Source organism: Ruditapes philippinarum, unplaced genomic scaffold (assembly GCF_026571515.1).
Source record: "Ruditapes philippinarum isolate M1 unplaced genomic scaffold, ASM2657151v2 ctg1347_1_1_1_1, whole genome shotgun sequence".
In the NCBI taxonomy this organism is placed as follows: domain Eukaryota; kingdom Metazoa; phylum Mollusca; class Bivalvia; order Venerida; family Veneridae; genus Ruditapes; species Ruditapes philippinarum.
This window is the reverse complement of record NW_026861002.1, coordinates 253,113-272,590: the sequence shown is the minus strand read 5'-3', so window position 1 is coordinate 272,590 and position 19,478 is coordinate 253,113. Positions and strand designations below refer to the sequence as shown.

The window sequence follows — 19,478 nt, the reverse complement described above, 5'->3', positions numbered from 1 at the left end:
ATGCACAGATGGTTAGAAAATGCTGGTCAATGAGTTTTATCAGAGCTCTGATCTGTGTAGCGTAAAATCTCAGTGGATGTAGTATTTATTTTCCTAAATACATTGTATTGGTCAATTTAATATAGAATATATATGAGATTCTTTCATGCACTGTTATTGTTTTGTTTATTTATTTATTGTTATCCAAAAACATGAATTCTTACAATTTAAAAATGGCAAGCAATGCAATCCCATCTTGATTATTATAGTGTCTGAATGATTTAATCACAGACTTTAATTAATTTATAGTTAAACTTAAAGCCTGTAATTAAATGGATATTATTTCATTGTACATAACTTCATGTAGATTTATTTAAATAATAATATGTATTTTGAACAATCAATTCATGAATTTTATGTCTTTAGCATTATAAGACATTTTTTCTGAGATACCCTTTTCCAACTACATAAAAAGTATAAAGTGTCAAATTTCAAATCATTTACAGTAACTTGCATTAAAATAAATGATGATTGTATATTTTCTTCGTAAATTTACAATATTGTGCTGAATATATAAAGTAAGATTTCTTATAATTTTTACAAGTTTTTTCCAGCATACTTAGAGAAAGTTTAACTCATTTCCAGCATCAAAAAAATCTAAGTTCCACTTTCCATGCTACATGGAAGTAAAGTCCATGGTTTTCCAGGCTTTTACCACAAATGTCCAGCCAATTTCCAGCCTATTTCAGCAATGCTGGAAATGGCTGGACAAAAAAAGTCCACATAGCATGGAAAAAATACCAATTTTCCATGAATTTCCATGAAATTCCATGCTTTTCCATAGTTTTCCAGGGTTTACCCTGGAAAATCTACACCCGGGACAGGAGACCTCAATTTAATGTCTCAGAAAGGTGCAGTATTATTGTCTTCACATATCTCTGCAGACGAATATTGCACCTTTGGTTTTCCTATATTAATGTTATGCTGTTAAAATATAATGATAATTTTTGGAATCTTTGCAGTTCTAGTATAATTTATGAATTTATGATATCAAAAAAATTATACATATTTATGATTTACTTTAGTTTGTAAAGCAGACCCTCGGCTAGCTGACTGTAACACAAAACAATGTAGCAATAAAATAAACAAATTAATTCATATTGAAAAACAATGCATCATAATAAACAAACAATTGTTAATCAATGCTTTAATGAAAGTAAACAAAATAAATCATATAATGTTAAATCATATTAATATCTATTATAAAATAGATACCAATTGGGTTGTTGTAGAATCATGGATTGGTGCAGTAATAAAACACAAATGCTGAGCCTGAGTAATTGATTACGAAGCTTGTATTTTTAGCTCACCTGACTACGAAGTGGTCAAGGTGAGGTATAATGATGGGACTATGTCCTGCGTCGTGCCTGGTCAATATTTGGGTTGTTAACACTCAAGCAGTCACAGTTTTAATATGATTATAATCAAACTTTGTCAGAATGTTTGTCTCAATTAAATACAGGTTAAGTTTGAAGATGGATCATCTTGGGTCAAAAACAAGGTCACAAGAGCTAAAAATAGAAAAAGCTTGTTAACACTCTATTTGCTACAGTTTTGATCCAAATATTCTTGAAATTTGTCAGGAAGGTTGTTTTGATGATTTCTAGGTAAATTTCGAATATGGGTCATCTCTGGTTAAAAACTAGGTCACAGGAGCTAAAAATAGAAAAATCTCGTTAACACTCTAGTGGCTGCAGTTTCAATCAAAATATTTTGGAAAGTCAGGAAGGTTGTTTTGAAGATTTCTAGGACAAGTTTCAATATGGATCGTGTCCGGTCAAAAACTAGGTCACACGGCTAAAATAGAAAAATCTTGTTAACACTAGTGGCTGCAGTTTTGATCCAAGTATCCTGGAAATTGGTCAAGAAGGTTGCTTTGATGATTTCTTGGTCAAGTTTGAATATGGGTAATCTCCAGTAAAAAACTGGTTCACAGGAGCTAAAATAGAAAAATCTTGTTAACACTCTAGTGGCTGCAGTTTTGATTCAAATATTTGGGAAATTTGTTAGAAAAAGTGTTTGTATGATTTCTGGGTCAAGTTTGAATATGGGTTGTCTCCGGTCAAAAACTAGGTCACAGGGTCTTAAAATAGAAAAATCTTATTAACACTCTAGTGGCTGCAGTTTTGAATAAAATATCCTGGAAATTGATCAGGAAGGTTGTTTTGATGATTTCTAGGTCAAGTTTGAATATGGGTCATCTCTGGTCAAAAACTAGGTCACAGAAGCTAAAAATAGAAAAAATCTTTTTTAACACTCTTGTGGCTACTGCTTTGATCCAAAATATCATGGAAATTGATCTGAAGCTTCTTTGAATGATTTCTAGGTCAAGTTTGATTATGGATCACCTGGGGTCAAAAACTAGGTCACAATGCCCAAATATGGAAAAACCTTGTTAATACTCTTATGGTAACATTTTTGACTCAATTCTCATCAAACTGGGTCAGGATATTTTTCTAGTTAATTGCATGGAGAAGTTTGAATATGGGTATCTCTGATGAAAAACTAGGTCACAGGAGCTTAAAATAGAAAATCTTGTGAACTTTCTAGTGGCTACTGTTGTAATTCAGATATCCTGGAAATTGGTCTGCAAGTATGTTTTGATGATTTGTAGGTGAAGTTTGAATATGTGTCACCTGGGGTCAAAAGCTAGGTCACACTGGTCAAATATGAAAAAACCTTGTTAACACACTAGAGGACACATTTTTGACTCAATTGTCATCAAACTTTGTCAGGATGCTTGTCTTAGACATTGCTCGGATGTGGTTGATGGGTCAGGGGCGTGATCTAGGGCCATCTTGGTCCTCTTGTTATGTACCACAACACAAACAACAAAAATGAATTTCTTTGTTAGAACGGGAAATGATCAAAATATGTTGAACCTCATTGAGCGGAGAAGTATAGTATACATGACGTTTATGATGTTGATAATATAATAATTATTCTAACATGACCCACATTTTTCCCTATTGAACATAGAAGAAACGAAAGTGTGTGTCATTATGCAACAGAGTCACAGTTTGACGTTCTATATTTAGACATGTGACGTAAACATTATACACGCGACGTAACCACCAAAAATCCAACGCGCTGAAAATAAGTACAGAAACAAATCAGGCGCAATTTTGCTTAATATCAGGTACGGCAGCATTTATTTGTTGATGTCGTGTTGGAATCGAAATAATATATCCAAAGCAGTGATTTTATCCCTTGATAACATCACTGTTTGTCGTTCAGAATGATGCGCTCGTGATATAATTCCTCGCATCCGAACTCCAAACAGTGATGTTATTGAGCAATAAAATCACTGTTTGGGATATATTATTTCTTAAATAAATTGTTTCATACAGTTTGTTTGCATTTAAAATTATTTCTCTGTAATTTTGCTCAGTATAATTATTTTTTAAATGTACATTTAATTTTTACATTGTAATGTTATGCGTGTCCTTCAAAATCTGAACATGTATATTTATAACACTTGACTGCCCTATGTCTGGTTAAATTATGGGTGTGTAAGAATAATTATTAGAAACAGAATCATTCATAATTGTTCAACAGACCAAACAAAATATCTTGGTGACATTATTCTAATTCAATCAAATTGCTTCATATTTAAATATTCAAAAAAACTCATAACTCACTAGTTCAACAGTTTATCATAATGGTAATTTAATAAGAAAATAATAATTCCAAATAAGAGGTAATTAAAGCTATATTGAATATTTAACAAATAAATTTTATAATTAAAGTAATGAAGTAACTTGCGAAATATTTTCAAAATCTCCAAAATGTGATAAGATGGTAAATGTTTCATCATGAGAAAATTAAACGGTGTTTGCATGGGAATGTATGTATATAACTGTGGTTGTACAGTTTACTATATGTACCATCTTTAAATAATTTTATCAAGATGTCTGTGTAACGAATACTTAAACGTACATCATAAAACTTTTGTTTAACAGAAATAAGGAAAATGAATGGTACGTCTTTTGATAACTTTCTGTTTCTTAAGTTTCATTTGTAATTATGTATTTTGTTGTATATAATTTAATTATCTAATGATATTTCTCACCAATTCTTGCTATTTTATTCAATTGTTAATTGTTTGAGTCGCTGGATAGATTAATTACTCTTAGTGTTAATTATCTGCATTATTTATATATGTACAATAATATAATATTTTTATTCCTTTATTTTATATTTTTCTTACATTGCCGTTTATAACGTCTTGAAATATTGTGAATGGAAATCTATTATGTGTCTATAGTCTTATATCATTTCTCACAATCAAACTTAAATAACTGACTGTATAAATTAAAAAAAAATCTGCCCACTTAGCTCAATATAGAGAGCATGGGATTTGTGATCCAGTCTAAGGTTGCTCCGGTTAGATCATTGGGCTAGGCAAAATATCTCCGTGATAATTGATCTCTGCCATCACATTTTACAATCATTTCACTCTTAGTTTTGATTTAGAAATTTAGTAATCATGTGAGATTAAAAAGTCCTTTGCTTGAGTTACTGATTAATCATCGAGTAATTTTGCCAGGTAGTTGGACCCACCATGGAGATATACATGGCCAAAAATGAGTTAAAATCTACACCCAACAAAGTATAAACTAAACAGTTCAGTATAATTTCTTGAGTTTTGGGTGACAATATTTCAGTGCACATTTTACTTTATGACCAAGTGTATTTCTGATGATTATAAAAATGAATATAACCTTTTCACTAGCATTCATAAGTACATGTAGGTTTGCTGTTTAGAATTTATATTTTGATAATTTTCACTATATATAATTATCAAAATATAATTTCATTGCCTTATTATATATATTATTATTTTTTTTTTATTTCAATTTATTTACAAAATGCACAAGTCCCACAACAGCGGGAAACATCAGCAGTATATACATACATAAACACAATACAAATACATAATGGTAAACGGCTATATTACATTCTTAGGATAATAGTAATATATTAAGTTACAATTTGGTGAGAAGAAATATATATTAAGTTAACAAATTTAGTATGATAAATTGATCAAATAGAATGTTTACACCTTTCATAATAACCTGAACAATACGAAACAAAAGCATATCGTAAAAACAAACACGAAATATATCCAGGTTATAAACAGGTTCTAACAATTTAACATGAGTGTAGGACAAAAGCCCTCCCGGACAAAAACCCTCCCGTCAAAAAGTGACAAGGCGGACAAAAGCCCTCCCGTGAAAATGACAAGGCGGACAAAAGCCCTCCCGTGAAAATGACAAGGCGGACAAAAGCCCTCCCGTGAAAATGACAGGGCGGACAAAAGCCCTCCCCTAAAAATGACTTGGCGGACAAAATCCGTCCCGCAGCAAAAACATATCTGTACGTTAAATACTTTATATTGACTCAACATATTAAAATTGTAATCATGAATGTTTTTGTTTTCCATTGGCATAACCGTGTTTGTAAAAAAATATTGAGCTTGAGCACATTTAATTTGCTAGTGAATACTGCATTTGAATAATTAGTGCTAAAATCTGTAAGTGCATATTTATTCACGTAGATATGAAGGATTACTCCTATGTGATGTTAGTATTAATTGAGAAATAAATGATGAAAAGAAGTTAAAATTGTCTAACTAAAAAGTTATAGACATTTATAATGTGCCTTGTAATGAGTCAATTACTTTTAGAGGTGACTTTGATTTTAACGACATTTGTGTAAAAAGTTACCTCGTTACACATTTCAGGAAGGTATATTCAGAATAAAAGATGGTTCTAGCTCATACACATACCGGTTCTTAGGCCAATTGAAAACAACAAGAAATATATGTAACAATTTTAATATGTTGAGTGCAATGAAAAAACACAGGTATTCAACATACATATTTATTTTTGTTACGGGAGGGCTAATGTCCGCTTTGTTAATTTCACGGGAGGGCTTTTGTCCGCTCAGTCATTTTCACGGGAGGGCTTTTGTCCGCCCTGATATTCTAACGGGAGGGCTTTTGTCCGCCCTGTCATTTTCACAGGAGGGCTTTTGTCCGCCTTGTCATTTATTTCGACGGGAGGGCTTTTGTCCGGGAGGGCTTTTGTCAGTTTCCCATTTAACATTTATTTTAGTATCAATTGTTTGTAATAAAACAGAAAGTTTCATATTTGAATCTTATATTTGCATTAGAAAAAAAATAAAATGTGCGCAACGTACTTATAGCATAAAGATCGTAATTTAATACTTTTTGTAATAGTGTGAAATTATACATATAGCAGAGAAGACATAGTATTTCAAATATCTTAAGATATTCTACTTTTCAAATTTCAACAAAGGTGATTGATAACATGTTGCATAATTTCAACATTTTTATGAAAGAGAGAGAGACTTATATTAAGTACGTATAACAAAGAAACAAATTTTCTTTTACATAATTCAAATGTCAAAAAAATAAATATATTTATATGCTTTACTCAATATATAATGATTAAAAGCATGTATTAAAGGAACCAATCATAATAACATTGTTTTATACACCAAAGTAAAATTTCTAACAATTAATAGTTCAGTGTTTACCATTGTGAAACTCGTTAATTTTGATTTGTTTCATACTATTGTCTCTAAGGTCATGATATTGCATTTATAACAGAAAAGTCATTGACACCTGAGCTATAGGTATTATTATATATATCAAGCTTAGTAACACTGTCCATAGATTTGACACACCTATAAGTAATTATATAGATAATTAATGTACATGAACTCTCCTATTAATTATCATGGCTTACATGATTCTCTCACTAAAGGCAATGTCCTAGAAGTTTTAGTTTAGAGTTAGTTCAGTTTGTTCAATGATATTTTAAAGGGACTGTACTGAGTTTTTTTTAGGAATTAATTATAACATTTTATTCCAAATCCATATTGTGTGTATTCTGTCCTTCTTTTTTCGTTAAAAATTTAACATAACATATGATTTATAATGAAATACGTTGGAGAATGATTTAACATGCAATGTGTCACTATAAATTGTGGTCTTAAACTAAACTAAAACAAAAACTACAACAAATAAACAAATAAGCATATAATGTACCTTTCAAAGAGAGAAATTAATTTTCAAGTCATTTTAATTTCTTCCAAATGACAGAATTAGACATCTTGTCTTGTCATTTGATTGTAATTTTTTTTATGAAGTGAAATTTATCTTTGAAGTGTGTTTATTTTTCGGAACTGCCCTTTCCATTTCAGGATGTTGCATTCATAAAATGATGTATTCAAATTTAAATTTAGTAAACTCCTTTTATGATGAGCTTCTCATTATGATGACAAAAACACTTGAATGTTATACGAGTATTATAATATATTGACCATGTTTTAAACAATTAAAATATAACTCAATCTGTGGGTAACATGTGTTAACTATTGCTGAATAATTGTCTAAAAAATCATCTTAATTATATATTTAGTATATAATGAACTACTAAGGGTACACATTCCATAAGCATTTCAAATATTGATAAAAGCACTAGAAATGTATTATTATTGATATTCATTTAATAGATTGCTTGAAAAATATTTTTTTGAAAGAGTTCTTAGAGTGTTTTAGTATGAACATTTGTCTGATGAATAATGATATGTTGTTCTACAATATTTTATTATCTAGTATATTATATAGATTAAAGGAAATTTATGCAAATTTTGAAAATAAGGTCTGAATACTTAATTTGCTTAACAAAGTTTGAAAATCCAACCATTTGTCTTTCCTTGTGTTCAAGAATACAGGATACTTTAAAGAATGACTGTTTTTATTATGCACATATTTTTGTTACAGTTTATTTTTTATTAAGGAAAATTTAATGATTATCTTATGTATATAATATAAAGGTAATTAAGTTGTTTTATGAGATTCTTAGAACGACTAATTACCTTATTGATCAATGTTGTTACAGATGTCACACTCACTATACAGCACTGTACTGAGCTGTGTCATGACAAAACCAAACATAGTGGGTTTGCGACCAGCATGGATCCAAACCAGCCTGCTCGTCTGCGCAGTCTGATCAGGATCCATGCTGTTCGCTTAATACCAGCTCTATTACAAGTGGAGAAACTGACAGCGAACAGCATGGATCCTGATCAGACTGTGCGGATGCACAGGCTGGTCTGGATCCATGCTGGTCGCAAACGCATTATGTTGGTTTTGTCATGATGAGGCTAATTAATTCCAGATGTGACGTCACAAAGTGGACCTTAAAGCTGCACTATAAGTTTTTTTCTTGTATTTGTTTACTGTATGTCACTTATCAAATTGCTTTCTTCTATATTTATCCAGGTAAGGCGCAGGAGGAGGTTGACAAGCTATTGGAGAATCCTAAATCCAACGGGCAACCGAAGATTTTGATAGAGCGATCAGTCTTCACGGAGCAACAATTTGATGAGAATTATGAGGTTGTGACTCCTCGTTCTACAACACTCAGACACGTTGTCAACAAGCAACTGTCAAGATGTGTATGCTCAGGGTCATGTGTAAAGAACTTCCTGTTTGGAATGTTTCCATTTATAACCATCTTGAAGGACTACAGTTTAAAGGAAGATCTTCCCAGCGACATTGTGTCAGGGTTAACAGTGGGAATAATGCACATTCCCCAAGGTTTGTTTACATAATTTGATTATAAATTTTAGTTTTATGTGGTATGAATGCCTTGACTTAAAAGTGATAAGGGACAGGTGATCCAAAATCAGTATATGACTTTAACCCCTGACTTGTCATCAGAAGACCCTGAGCTTATTATTCAGGTGACTGATTTTGTATAAGCTTGAGCATTTCCCATTTGTTTTGCTCGTCTGTTTGGAACAAAAGTCAAGCTTTTATGATTGCTGTGTTGTCATCTTTGTAGTTGTTGTCTTAAAACCACTGTAAATATAGCCCATTATTCAAACATTCAAAATATTATCAAGATGAAACTTTGCATTCTTGCTTATCATGACAAGGTGCAATTATCAGACAAGGGCCATAATTCTGAAAGCAGTATTTTTGAAGTTAAAATTTTAAATAGACAAGCACAAGCTCTTGTAGTAATAAGTCTTTATGTTGTTATACAATGTATTATTACTCGGAGCTCTGTCTGGTGTCCAATTGATGAAGCATTCTTATTGCTCTAGTCTTAATTTCAGATTGCCAATGACTTGTTTATCATCTATAATGCATAATATTTGTTTCTCAGTTTCCTTGATTAAAAGTTGATCATGGTTATACAAATTTGTGACTTCTTGGTAACTATTCTTTTTATTAACAGGTATGGCTTATGGTATGTTGACAACATTGCCTCCAGTCTATGGGTTATACATGTCCTTCTTTCCGGTGCTTGTCTATTTTCTGTTTGGAACAAGCAAACATATTTCTATGGGTAAGTGAACTTTCTTGTATCATTTTTATTTCATATTCTATCTTTTAATAATGATAATGATTTTATCAAGGCAAACATTTGTGAGGCATAGTAAATTCTTTCAGCTGGCTTGTTTGTTTGTTTGCTTATTGCCTCATGGTATACTCTAGTAATTCAGTTTAGTGATTTAGTTGAGCTCTTGTTCTTTAATCTTTTGTATTTGTTTTGCATCTCTTACACTTTATCATTTAGGCACTTTACAACTTTGTTGAATCATGCTTGAATGCTTGACTGTGTTTTTCATTGGGACAGGTACATTCGCTGTTGCGTGCCTTATGATTGGTTCAGCTGTTTCCAAGGGTATGGATACTGTATCAATACCTACTTCATCAGTTGGACTGGTTACTGTTGTAGCAAATCAGACAGGGAATCAGACTAATGTAACATCCTCTGTAGCAGACGACAGTTCCGCCATGTCTCCTGAGGAAGTGAATCTCAGACTTCAGTTTGCCATGTCAACTACATTTCTAGTTGGAGTCATTCAGGTTGGTTAATAATATATTTTTTGGTTTGATTTTAAAGAAATAGTTTTTTTTATAAATATAAGAGAATGTTTGATTTTGCTGTTATATTGATTGTAGCCAGTTGCTTTTGGAAAGGAAAACGTTTTTTGATCTCTCCAAATAATTTGAGAAAACGAAAGAAAAACAACAAAAGTACATGATATTCTAAATTCCATTCATTCCATATTGCTTAAGTTGTCATGTTTTGTTATTTTTATCTGCTACTGAACAATATTTGAAAGCTTTCTGTTTGGATTGCTGGAAGAGAAATGTGGTTTTCTACATGAGTGGTTTTGCAGACAAATTAAAATCAATGTGCATTCAAGTTTGAGGAGGTTTTGTGAATACCCGGGTGTAAAAAGTCCATGCTTTTCCAGGGATTTCCATGGAAAATAAGAGGCTGGAGTATTGGAACAAAATTTTCCAGCCTTTTCCAGCCTGAAGCTGAGAAAAAATGGGCTGGAAAAAACATGGAACATTTTCCATGCTGCATGAAATATTTTCCATGTTTTCCATGGAAAAGCATGGACTTTATTCCATGCTTTTCCATGTACATGGAGTATTGGAACAAAAGTATGGATTTTTTTCCAGGGTATTCCATGTGTCTGCCAACCATAGAGGCTGGACTTTTTACCATGGTAAATTAAGTCCAGCCTTGATGGAATAACATGGAAAAAAATCCAGCCTAATTCCAGCATCCCTGAATGTTCTTAAAATGTAAAATTCTGAGATGGAATTTAGCAGTGGAATTTTTATGAGTTTAACATGATCACATATTTCATTTACAAAATTTAATACATATCCTTTAGTCCAAATACAGAATAGAACAGGTAACACAAAAAGTTTTTTTCCAGCTGCAGGTTTGGTAGGTTCTGGTTTTTTTAGAATCCAACACTTTGTTTTTAGCATTTATTTTGCTCTTCGTCTGTCAGTGAGAAACTGTTTCAATCTTAAATTTGTTTCTGATTATTTAAATTACTATTTCTTTTATCGAAGTCCATTTTAAGTCCTCTGCCTGTGTTTCCTAGAACTTCTTGTGGTTGTGCTCACCTTTAAAGATAAAATTCATGATTAATTAAACACAGATGCGGTGATGAATTATGTTTTTTTGCATATATGCAGTTATATTTCATATCTTTTAATAACATCAAATCTAATGTTTTAACAGTATTAACTATTAAATATTAACTATGCTTATGCATATTCAAAAATACTAAAGCATTATGCAGTATATCTTATTTCAAAGTGCACAAGTGTTTAAGAATTTCTCTGTATAAGAATTAAGTAAATTTGTGACATTATTTATTACCCAGTATGTATTTTTTCAAGAAAAGACATGGAATAAAAAAGTATTGAGATTAAAAAATATACCTTTTCAGGATTAATACTGCACATCATTATTAAACACTGCTGGTAATTCTCACAGTCAGCACTAATGTCCCAGCCTGCAAATGTATAATGTAAAATGTAATTTTAGATTGTTCCATTGAAAACACAACACATACATGTAAAATAACAAATGGTTATGATGACCCTGTTCAGCTGTACAAAACTACTGATTGTACCATTTAGTCCTATTTAAGCAAATTGATTTAATTTGTTAAATTTGCAGGAAATGAAAAAGATCTACTAACATGTCATTTAAACAATATACACAATCATTATAAAGAAATCATTGAAAATTTATATTTTACAGATTATACATGTATAGATTAAAAACAATTATCAGAAAAACAAATGCATGAAGTTGAAAATATAAAAACAACCTTGATCTCTTGTTACAAATGTTAATAGTTTGACATATAGCCTGTTTCTGCATTAATGTAACTTAAGGTTTATAAATACCTGATTCTGTTGTATATCTCCTTGTCCCAGGTGATTCTGATTGTTATCCTACCAATACATAAATACTTTAAAATCTTAAACAAAACTGCTAAAATAGCAAGTACATCCTCTGCACTCTTTGCTGACCCAGATATCTTAGAATTCAAAATTTACAACAGTTACTGGACAGGTCTATCATTATGTAAAGCAGGGTTAATCTACTCATCATTTTAACTTTTATTCTTTGAGCGTAAAAGAAAATATCAAATAGCTAATAGATATATAGATTTTAAAGATCATTACAAATTTTTGTACTAAAAGATTGCAATGTCCTTCTAGACACATTCTGCATATGAAATTTATAATGCTATCTCTCCCCAAAATAATCACATGGAACAGCCTGATCTGTCGGAATGACCAGTGGAGTAAATTAGTCATACACAGATGGTAGGAAAATGCTGGTCAATGAGTTTTATAAGAGCTCTGATCTGTGTAGCGTAAAATCTCAGTGGATGTAGTATTTATTTTTCTAAATAAAAGCAATATATATTGATCAATTTAATATAGAATATATATGAGATTCTTTCATGCAGTGTTTTTGTTTTGTTTATTTATTGATTGTTATCCAAAAACATGAATTCTTAGAATTTAAAAAATGGCAAGCAATGCAATCCCATCTTGATTATTATAGTGTCTGAATGATTGAATCACAGACTTTAATTAATTTATAGTTAAACTAAAAGCCGGTAATTAAATGGATATTATATCATTGTACATAACTTCATGTAGATTTATTTAAATAATAACATGTATTTAACAATCAATTCATTTATGTCTTTAGCATAGACATTTTTTCTGATATACCCTTTTCCAACTACATGAAATGTATAAAGTGTCAAATTTCAAATCATTTACAGTAACTTGTATTAAAATAAATGATGATTTTATATTTTCTTCGTATATTTACAATATTGGGCTGAATATATAAAGTAAGATTTCTTGTTGTAATTTTTACAAGTTTTTTCCAGCATACTTAGAGAAAGTTTAACACATTTCCAGCATCAAAAAAATCTAAGTTCCACTTTCCATGCTACATGGAAGTAAAGTCCATGGTTTTCCAGTCTTTTACCACTAATGTCCATCTAATTTCCAGCCTATTCCAGCAATGCTGGAAATGGCTGGACAAAAAAAGTCCATATAGCATGGAAAAAATACCAATTTTCCATGAATTTCCATGGAATTCCATGCTTTTCCATAGTTTTCCAGGGTTACCAGCCTCTCTTCCAGGCTTACCCTGGAAAATCTACACCCGGGTAATGCCTTTCAGATGGAGAGGAAATTTCTTGTATTTTACATCTTTCTAAAGCAATTTTGTTATGGTATGTGTTAGACTAACTCGGGGGTATATTCAGTGAAAGCTTTGTGGGTGTTATGAAGATTTATTTGTTTCAAAATTCAGAAATTTGTATTTTGATAGGGCAGATCTTTACTTCTGGGTAAGGTAGTGACAAATTTGCATCGGAAATCAAAAATTCATTATTGAACTTAAATGTCCCTTTCCCTAATCCCAGTTAAAAGATAAAACATTAATGCTTGAATTTCCAAATGAGCAACCAACATAATGGGTTTGCCACCAGCATGGATCCAGACCAGCCTGCGCATCCTCACAGTCTGATCAGGATCCATGCTGTTCGCTTACTGATAGCGAACAGCATGGATCCTGATCAGACTGCGTAGGTTTTGTCGTGACACGGCTCAAATGTGTATTTAAAACAAAAAATGGTTGAATTTCCAAAGGTGTAAGTAATATGTGCCTGAAAGTTGAAACTTTAGGTAAGCCAGGGTCAAGGTCTTAATTCCATGTGAAAAATGCAGCCTTTATCCTGAGATGTTTGGGTCAAGTTTCATTGTTATAGTTCACAGACTGAAGATTTAAGTTTTCAAGGTTAATTTTTTTTGTAGACAAAAACAATATCACTTTACCTCATGTACTCTCCTACCTTTGATATGTAAATAAATATGGCAACAAGAAAACACAGGTCATCTCTACTTTGTAACACTGTGTACCTGAAATGATGTACAAAAAGGCACTCTTGGTCTTCTTTAAGCAGAAGTATTCGCGTTACATGATATATAATGATGTACAAAAATGCACTCTTGGTCTTCTTTAAGCAGAAGTTTTCACGTTACATGATATATAATAATGTACAAAAAGGCACTCTTGATCTTCTTTTAGCTAAAGGGAAAGAATGTGGATGTATAAGCCTATTTCAATGTTAGTATTTCTTGAATAACAACATGATTGATCAGACCGGCCATATAAAACATATTAAGATGTTGTTCTTATTTATATATAAAAAGTAAGGGCAGTAAATAATAGGGCAAACACTTGTTCAGACACTTGCTCAGTTTAATCATTGGTAAGTATTACAACATAAACATGATTAAGTTTAGTGTCAGCAAAAGCCACCATGAGTTATATAACAGTTAAGTACTTGTCACAGAGATGTCACATACCAGTGTTTCAGGTGAAATACAACTGATGTGAAAAAGTGTAATTAGTAAACAGTTTAATTTTAGACATAAGAGAAAAAGTTTGACATAATGATGTCAGAATATCACTTCATCAGCATAAATACCATTATTATAATAATCAAGTGTGAGAATATTTGTTTCCTATGCAACATTATCTTAATATTAGATTGTTTCACTTTTTGGTCTAAACTTTATATTAACTGGTATATTCATTGATATTCTAGAAGAAATATACCCAACTCTTTAAACCTGCTTAAATTTTGTAACAAATCTGCCATGCTTTGAATTAATCTGGACTGGGCAATTCATAGTTTAAAGGATTTCAATATCAGTTATATACATAACTTGAGCAACCATCAGCAAAGAACATGGTAGATCTGCACAACAATGTAGGCTGGGCTCTATAATTGGTGGCAAAGACTGATCATTTTTGTTTGCAGCAGAGTATGAACAGTTGAAATCTAGGGGCATCCGTGGCCAAGTGGTTAAGGTCGTTGACTTCAAACCACTTGCCCCTCACCGCTGTGGGTTCGAATCCTGACAGGGACTTAAGGATTCTTTCATGTGAGGAAGCTATCCAACTAACTTACGGAACGTCGGTGGTTCTACTCGGGTGCCCGTTCACGCCTGAAATAATGAAAGGAAGGGCACCTGAGGTCTTCCTCCACCAGTAAAGCTAGAACGTCGCCAAATGAACTATACTGTGTCGGTGTGACGTAAAACCCAAAACAATCAATCAGTTGAAATCTTGCTGAAGTGCTGAATGGGATTTGTCCATTTTCCAATTTAAGACAATTCCATTATGTCAATTTTAAGGGTATCATGAAGACAATTTTGAATTGTTAATCAGCTTGCAATTTATAGACCCTTCAAGAAAGGGAGCGGTGGCCTAGTGGTTAAGGTGTCTGCCTTTCAACTCAGAGATCACGGGTTCGAGTCCTAATCAGGTCACAACCATGTTTTTTCACATGACAACAGCACAGATTGGTTCCAGGAGGCGGACTCAAAAGTGATTAATATAAATTAAAAGAACTAGTTTCACAATTTACCTTAAATTAATATGTTTTAATCAATTTATAGAGACTTATAAGTCTGAATGGATGTACACGTTGGACTGGTTTTATATTGGTGGCAAAGTCTGTGTTATTTAAAAGGTTTAGCCTTGTTATGGTCAATGATCATGATAAAATAAAGAAATATTTGGTGATTTACAGATATTGCATGAAAGATATACATGTTTAAAGAATAGAAAATTCTAAAAAGAAAATTGGATTTAAACATAAGTACATATGTAAAAAAAGCCTAAAAAGCTATTAGTTTTTTGTGTGCGGTCTTTTAATATATTTTGTGTTTTACATGGCCAGATGTCAGGACAGATTTCCCCTTTATTCTGTTACGAAGACAGTTTTCTTTAATCTGATATGATAAGATAAACATCTTTATTTCCTGCAATTAATGCAAATGAATGTCACTTTAATTTACAGGATATGTATCATTGTTAAGTGAATTCTGTCTGTGTTTTTGTTGCTATGATGTATTTCAGGTTATAATGTTACGAGAATAACAAGAAGAATTTTATGAATCTATTTACATTCTAAAATTTCTGGGTTAGCTTTAAGTGTGTGACAGTGGTGGTGGTATAATTATCATTTATAAATTAGAGGACACCTGTCTATAGTCAGTATTCTTTGTTTAGCACTCTTGCTTTAATTCTTCAAATGAATACCAACTTCTCCACTTGATCACTTGGTGTGTTGGTGGTGAGAAGTTTTTACAAGTACCATCATACTAAATACCAGTGTATTGAAGGAGATTAGAAATTAAAAATTTCACTTTGTTCTTGAGGGCTGTTTCCTTGAATGCAATAAGTAGTCAATTATATATATATTGTTTAATATTTTCAGTTTTTTATGGGTGTTTTCCGACTTGGTTTTATCACAGTCTACCTCTCAGATCCACTAATAAGTGGCTTCACAACTGGAGCAGCTTGTCATGTCTTCACAAGTCAAATCAAACATGTGTTTGGTGTTCAAACTGAGAGATACAGTGGTGTGTTTAAACTTGTATATGTAAGTATGTTACTGAATGAGTGATACAGTGGTGTGTTTAAACTTGTATATGTAAGTATATTACTGAATGAGAGATACAGTGGTGTGTTTAAACTTGTATATGTAAGTATATTACTGAATGAGAGATACAGTGGTGTGTTTAAACTTGTATATGTAAGTATATTACAAACTGAGAGATACAGTAGTGTGTTAAAACTTGTATATGTAAGTATATTACTGAATAAGAGATACATTTGTGTGTTTAAACTTGTATATGTAAGTATATTACAAACTGAGAGATACAGTAGTGTGTTTAAACTTGTATATGTAAGTATATTACTGAATGAGAGATACATTAGAGTGTTTAAACTTGTATATGTAAGTATATTACTGAATGAGAGATACATTGGAGCGTTTAAACTTGTATATGTAAGTATATTACTGAATGAGAGATACAGTTGTGTGTTTAAACTTGTATATATAAGTATATTGCTGAATGAGAGATACAGTGGTGTGTTTAAACTTGTATATGTAAGTATATTACTGAATGAGAGATACAGTGGTGTGTTTAAACTTGTATATGTAAGTATATTACTGAATGAGAGATACAGTGGTGTGTTTAAACTTGTATATGTAAGTATATTACTGAATGAGTGATACAGTTGTGTGTTTAAACTTGTATATATAAGTATATTACTGAATGAGAGATACAGTGGTGTGTTTAAACTTGTATATGTAAGTATATTACTGAATGAGAGATACAGTAGTGTGTTTAAACTTGTATATGTAAGTATATTACTGATTGAGAGATACAGTAGGGTGTTTAAAATTTATATGTAAGTATATTACAGACTGAGAGAAACAGTAGTGTGTTTAAACTTGTCTATGTAAGTATATTACTGAATGAGAGATACTGTAGTGTGTTTAAACTTGTAAATGTAAGTATATTACTGAATGAGAGATACAGTAGTGTGTTTAAACTTGTATATGTAAGTATATTTCTGAATGAGAGATACAGTAGTGTGTTTTAAATTTATATATAAGTATATTACTGAATGAGTGATACAGTGGTGTGTTTAAACTTGTATATGTAAGTATAGTACTGAATGAGTGATACAGTGGTGTGTTTAAACTTGTATATCTAAGTTTATTACTGAATGAGAGATACAGTGGTGTGTTTAAACTTGTAAATGTAAGTATATTACTGAATGAGAGATACAGTAGTGTGTTTAAACTTGTATATGTAAGTTTATTAATGAATGAGAGATACAGTGGTGTGTTTTAAACTTGTATATGTAAGTATTATTACTGAATGAGTGATACAGTGGTGTGTTAAAACTTGTATATGTAAGTATATTACTGAATGAGAGATACAGTGGTGTGTTTAAACTTGTATATGTAAGTTTATTAATGAATGAGAGATACAGTGGTGTGTTAAAACTTGTATATGTAAGTATATTACTGAATGAGAGATACAGTGGTGTGTTTAAACTTGTATATGTAAGTATATTACTGAATGAGTGATACAGTGGTGTGTTAAAACTTGTATATGTAAGTATTTTACTGAATGAGAGATAGAGTGATGTGTTTAAACTTGTATATGTAAGTTTATTAATGAATGAGAGATACAGCGGTGTGTTTAAACTTGTATATGTAAGTATATTACTGAATGAGTGATACAGCGGTGTGTTAAAACTTGAATATGTAAGTATATTACTGAATGAGAGATAGAGCGGTGTGTTTAAACTTGTATATGTAAGTTTATTACTGAATGAGAGATACAGCGGTGTGTTTAAACTTGTATATGTAAGTATATTACTGAATGAGAGATACAGTGGTGTATTTAAACTTGTATATGTAAGTATGTTAATGAATGAGTGATACAGTGGTGTGTTTAAACTTGTATATGTAAGTATAGTACTGAATGAGTGATACAGTGGTGTGTTTAAACTTGTATATGTAAGTATATTACTGAATGAGTGATACAGTGGTGTGTTTAAACTTGTATATGTAAGTATATTACAAACTGAGAGATACAGTAGTGTGTTTAAACTTGTATATGTAAGTATATTACTGAATGAGAGATACAGTAGTGTGTTTAAACTTGTATATGTAAGTATATTACTGAATGAGAGATACAGTGGTGTGTTTAAACTTGTATATGTAAGTATATTACTGAATGAGAGATACAGTGGTGTGTTTAAACTTGTATATGTAAGTATATTACTGAATGAGAGATACAGTGGTGTGTTTAAACTTGTATATGTAAGTATATTACTGAATGAGAGATACAGTAGTGTGTTTAAACTTGTATATGTAAGTATATTACTGAATGATTGATACAGTAGGGTGTTTAAAATTTATGTGTAAGTATATTACAGACTGAGAGAAACAGTAGTGTGTTTAAACTTGTCTATGCAAGAATATTATGAAATGAGTGATACAGTTGTGTATGTATGTTAAGACTGAAAGAATCACATAATATTATATGGTATTTATCTTGAACTTGTTTTTCTAGTTTTTATTAAAACATGTTTTTTGTGTAAAGTTACATTTATTTATGAACAAGTAGTCAACAGTTCATGTTTCACAGGCCTTGAAAAGTCAGAATAAACAGAATAAGAGATCAGTTTCAGATAAAGATACTGTTATTATAAAGTCACATACTGAAAGGAATACAATAAATATCTCACAAAATGTGAAGAAAAAAAGTGAAATTAAAAGTGGAATGATAGACTCTGTTAAGCAAAAACATGGTAATAAAAAAAAAACAGAAGATAGATCAGTTCTACTATTAAGTGTTATTATCTTGAGAAAGTAATCACAAACTTCCCAGCTGAGTACAAATTGAAAAAAGTCAGGGTTTTTATAGAAATTAATAAAATTCTTGTAAATTTTTTTTTCAAGATTTTTTTTTTAATTTCATTATGGAAAACAAAAAATATAACTTCATGCCACTTTAGATGATATTACTTTGGTTTGCTATAATAAATCAAGAGATGGAGACACAGCACTGTGGCTGAGTTTATAGTGGGATTGAAATACTAAACAAGATTATAAATTTCCACTTTATTAATTGCTTTTTTTAAGTATTATGG

At 31.2% G+C, this 19,478-nt stretch overlaps 1 protein-coding gene across 1 annotated transcript in view; it reads left to right on the top strand.

Annotated features, from left to right (window-relative positions):
- Positions 1-3,859: 3,859 nt before the first annotated feature.
- LOC132714196 (prestin-like) overlaps positions 3,860-19,478 on the top strand; it is a 45,568-nt gene continuing 29,949 nt past the window's right edge. The window contains exons 1-5 of the mRNA XM_060696986.1: positions 3,860-4,019; positions 8,357-8,674; positions 9,321-9,431; positions 9,723-9,955; positions 16,237-16,401. Coding sequence (XP_060552969.1) covers positions 4,013-4,019; positions 8,357-8,674; positions 9,321-9,431; positions 9,723-9,955; positions 16,237-16,401 — 834 coding nt within the window. The 5' untranslated portion in view covers positions 3,860-4,012. The remainder of the gene's footprint in view (positions 4,020-8,356; positions 8,675-9,320; positions 9,432-9,722; positions 9,956-16,236; positions 16,402-19,478) is intronic.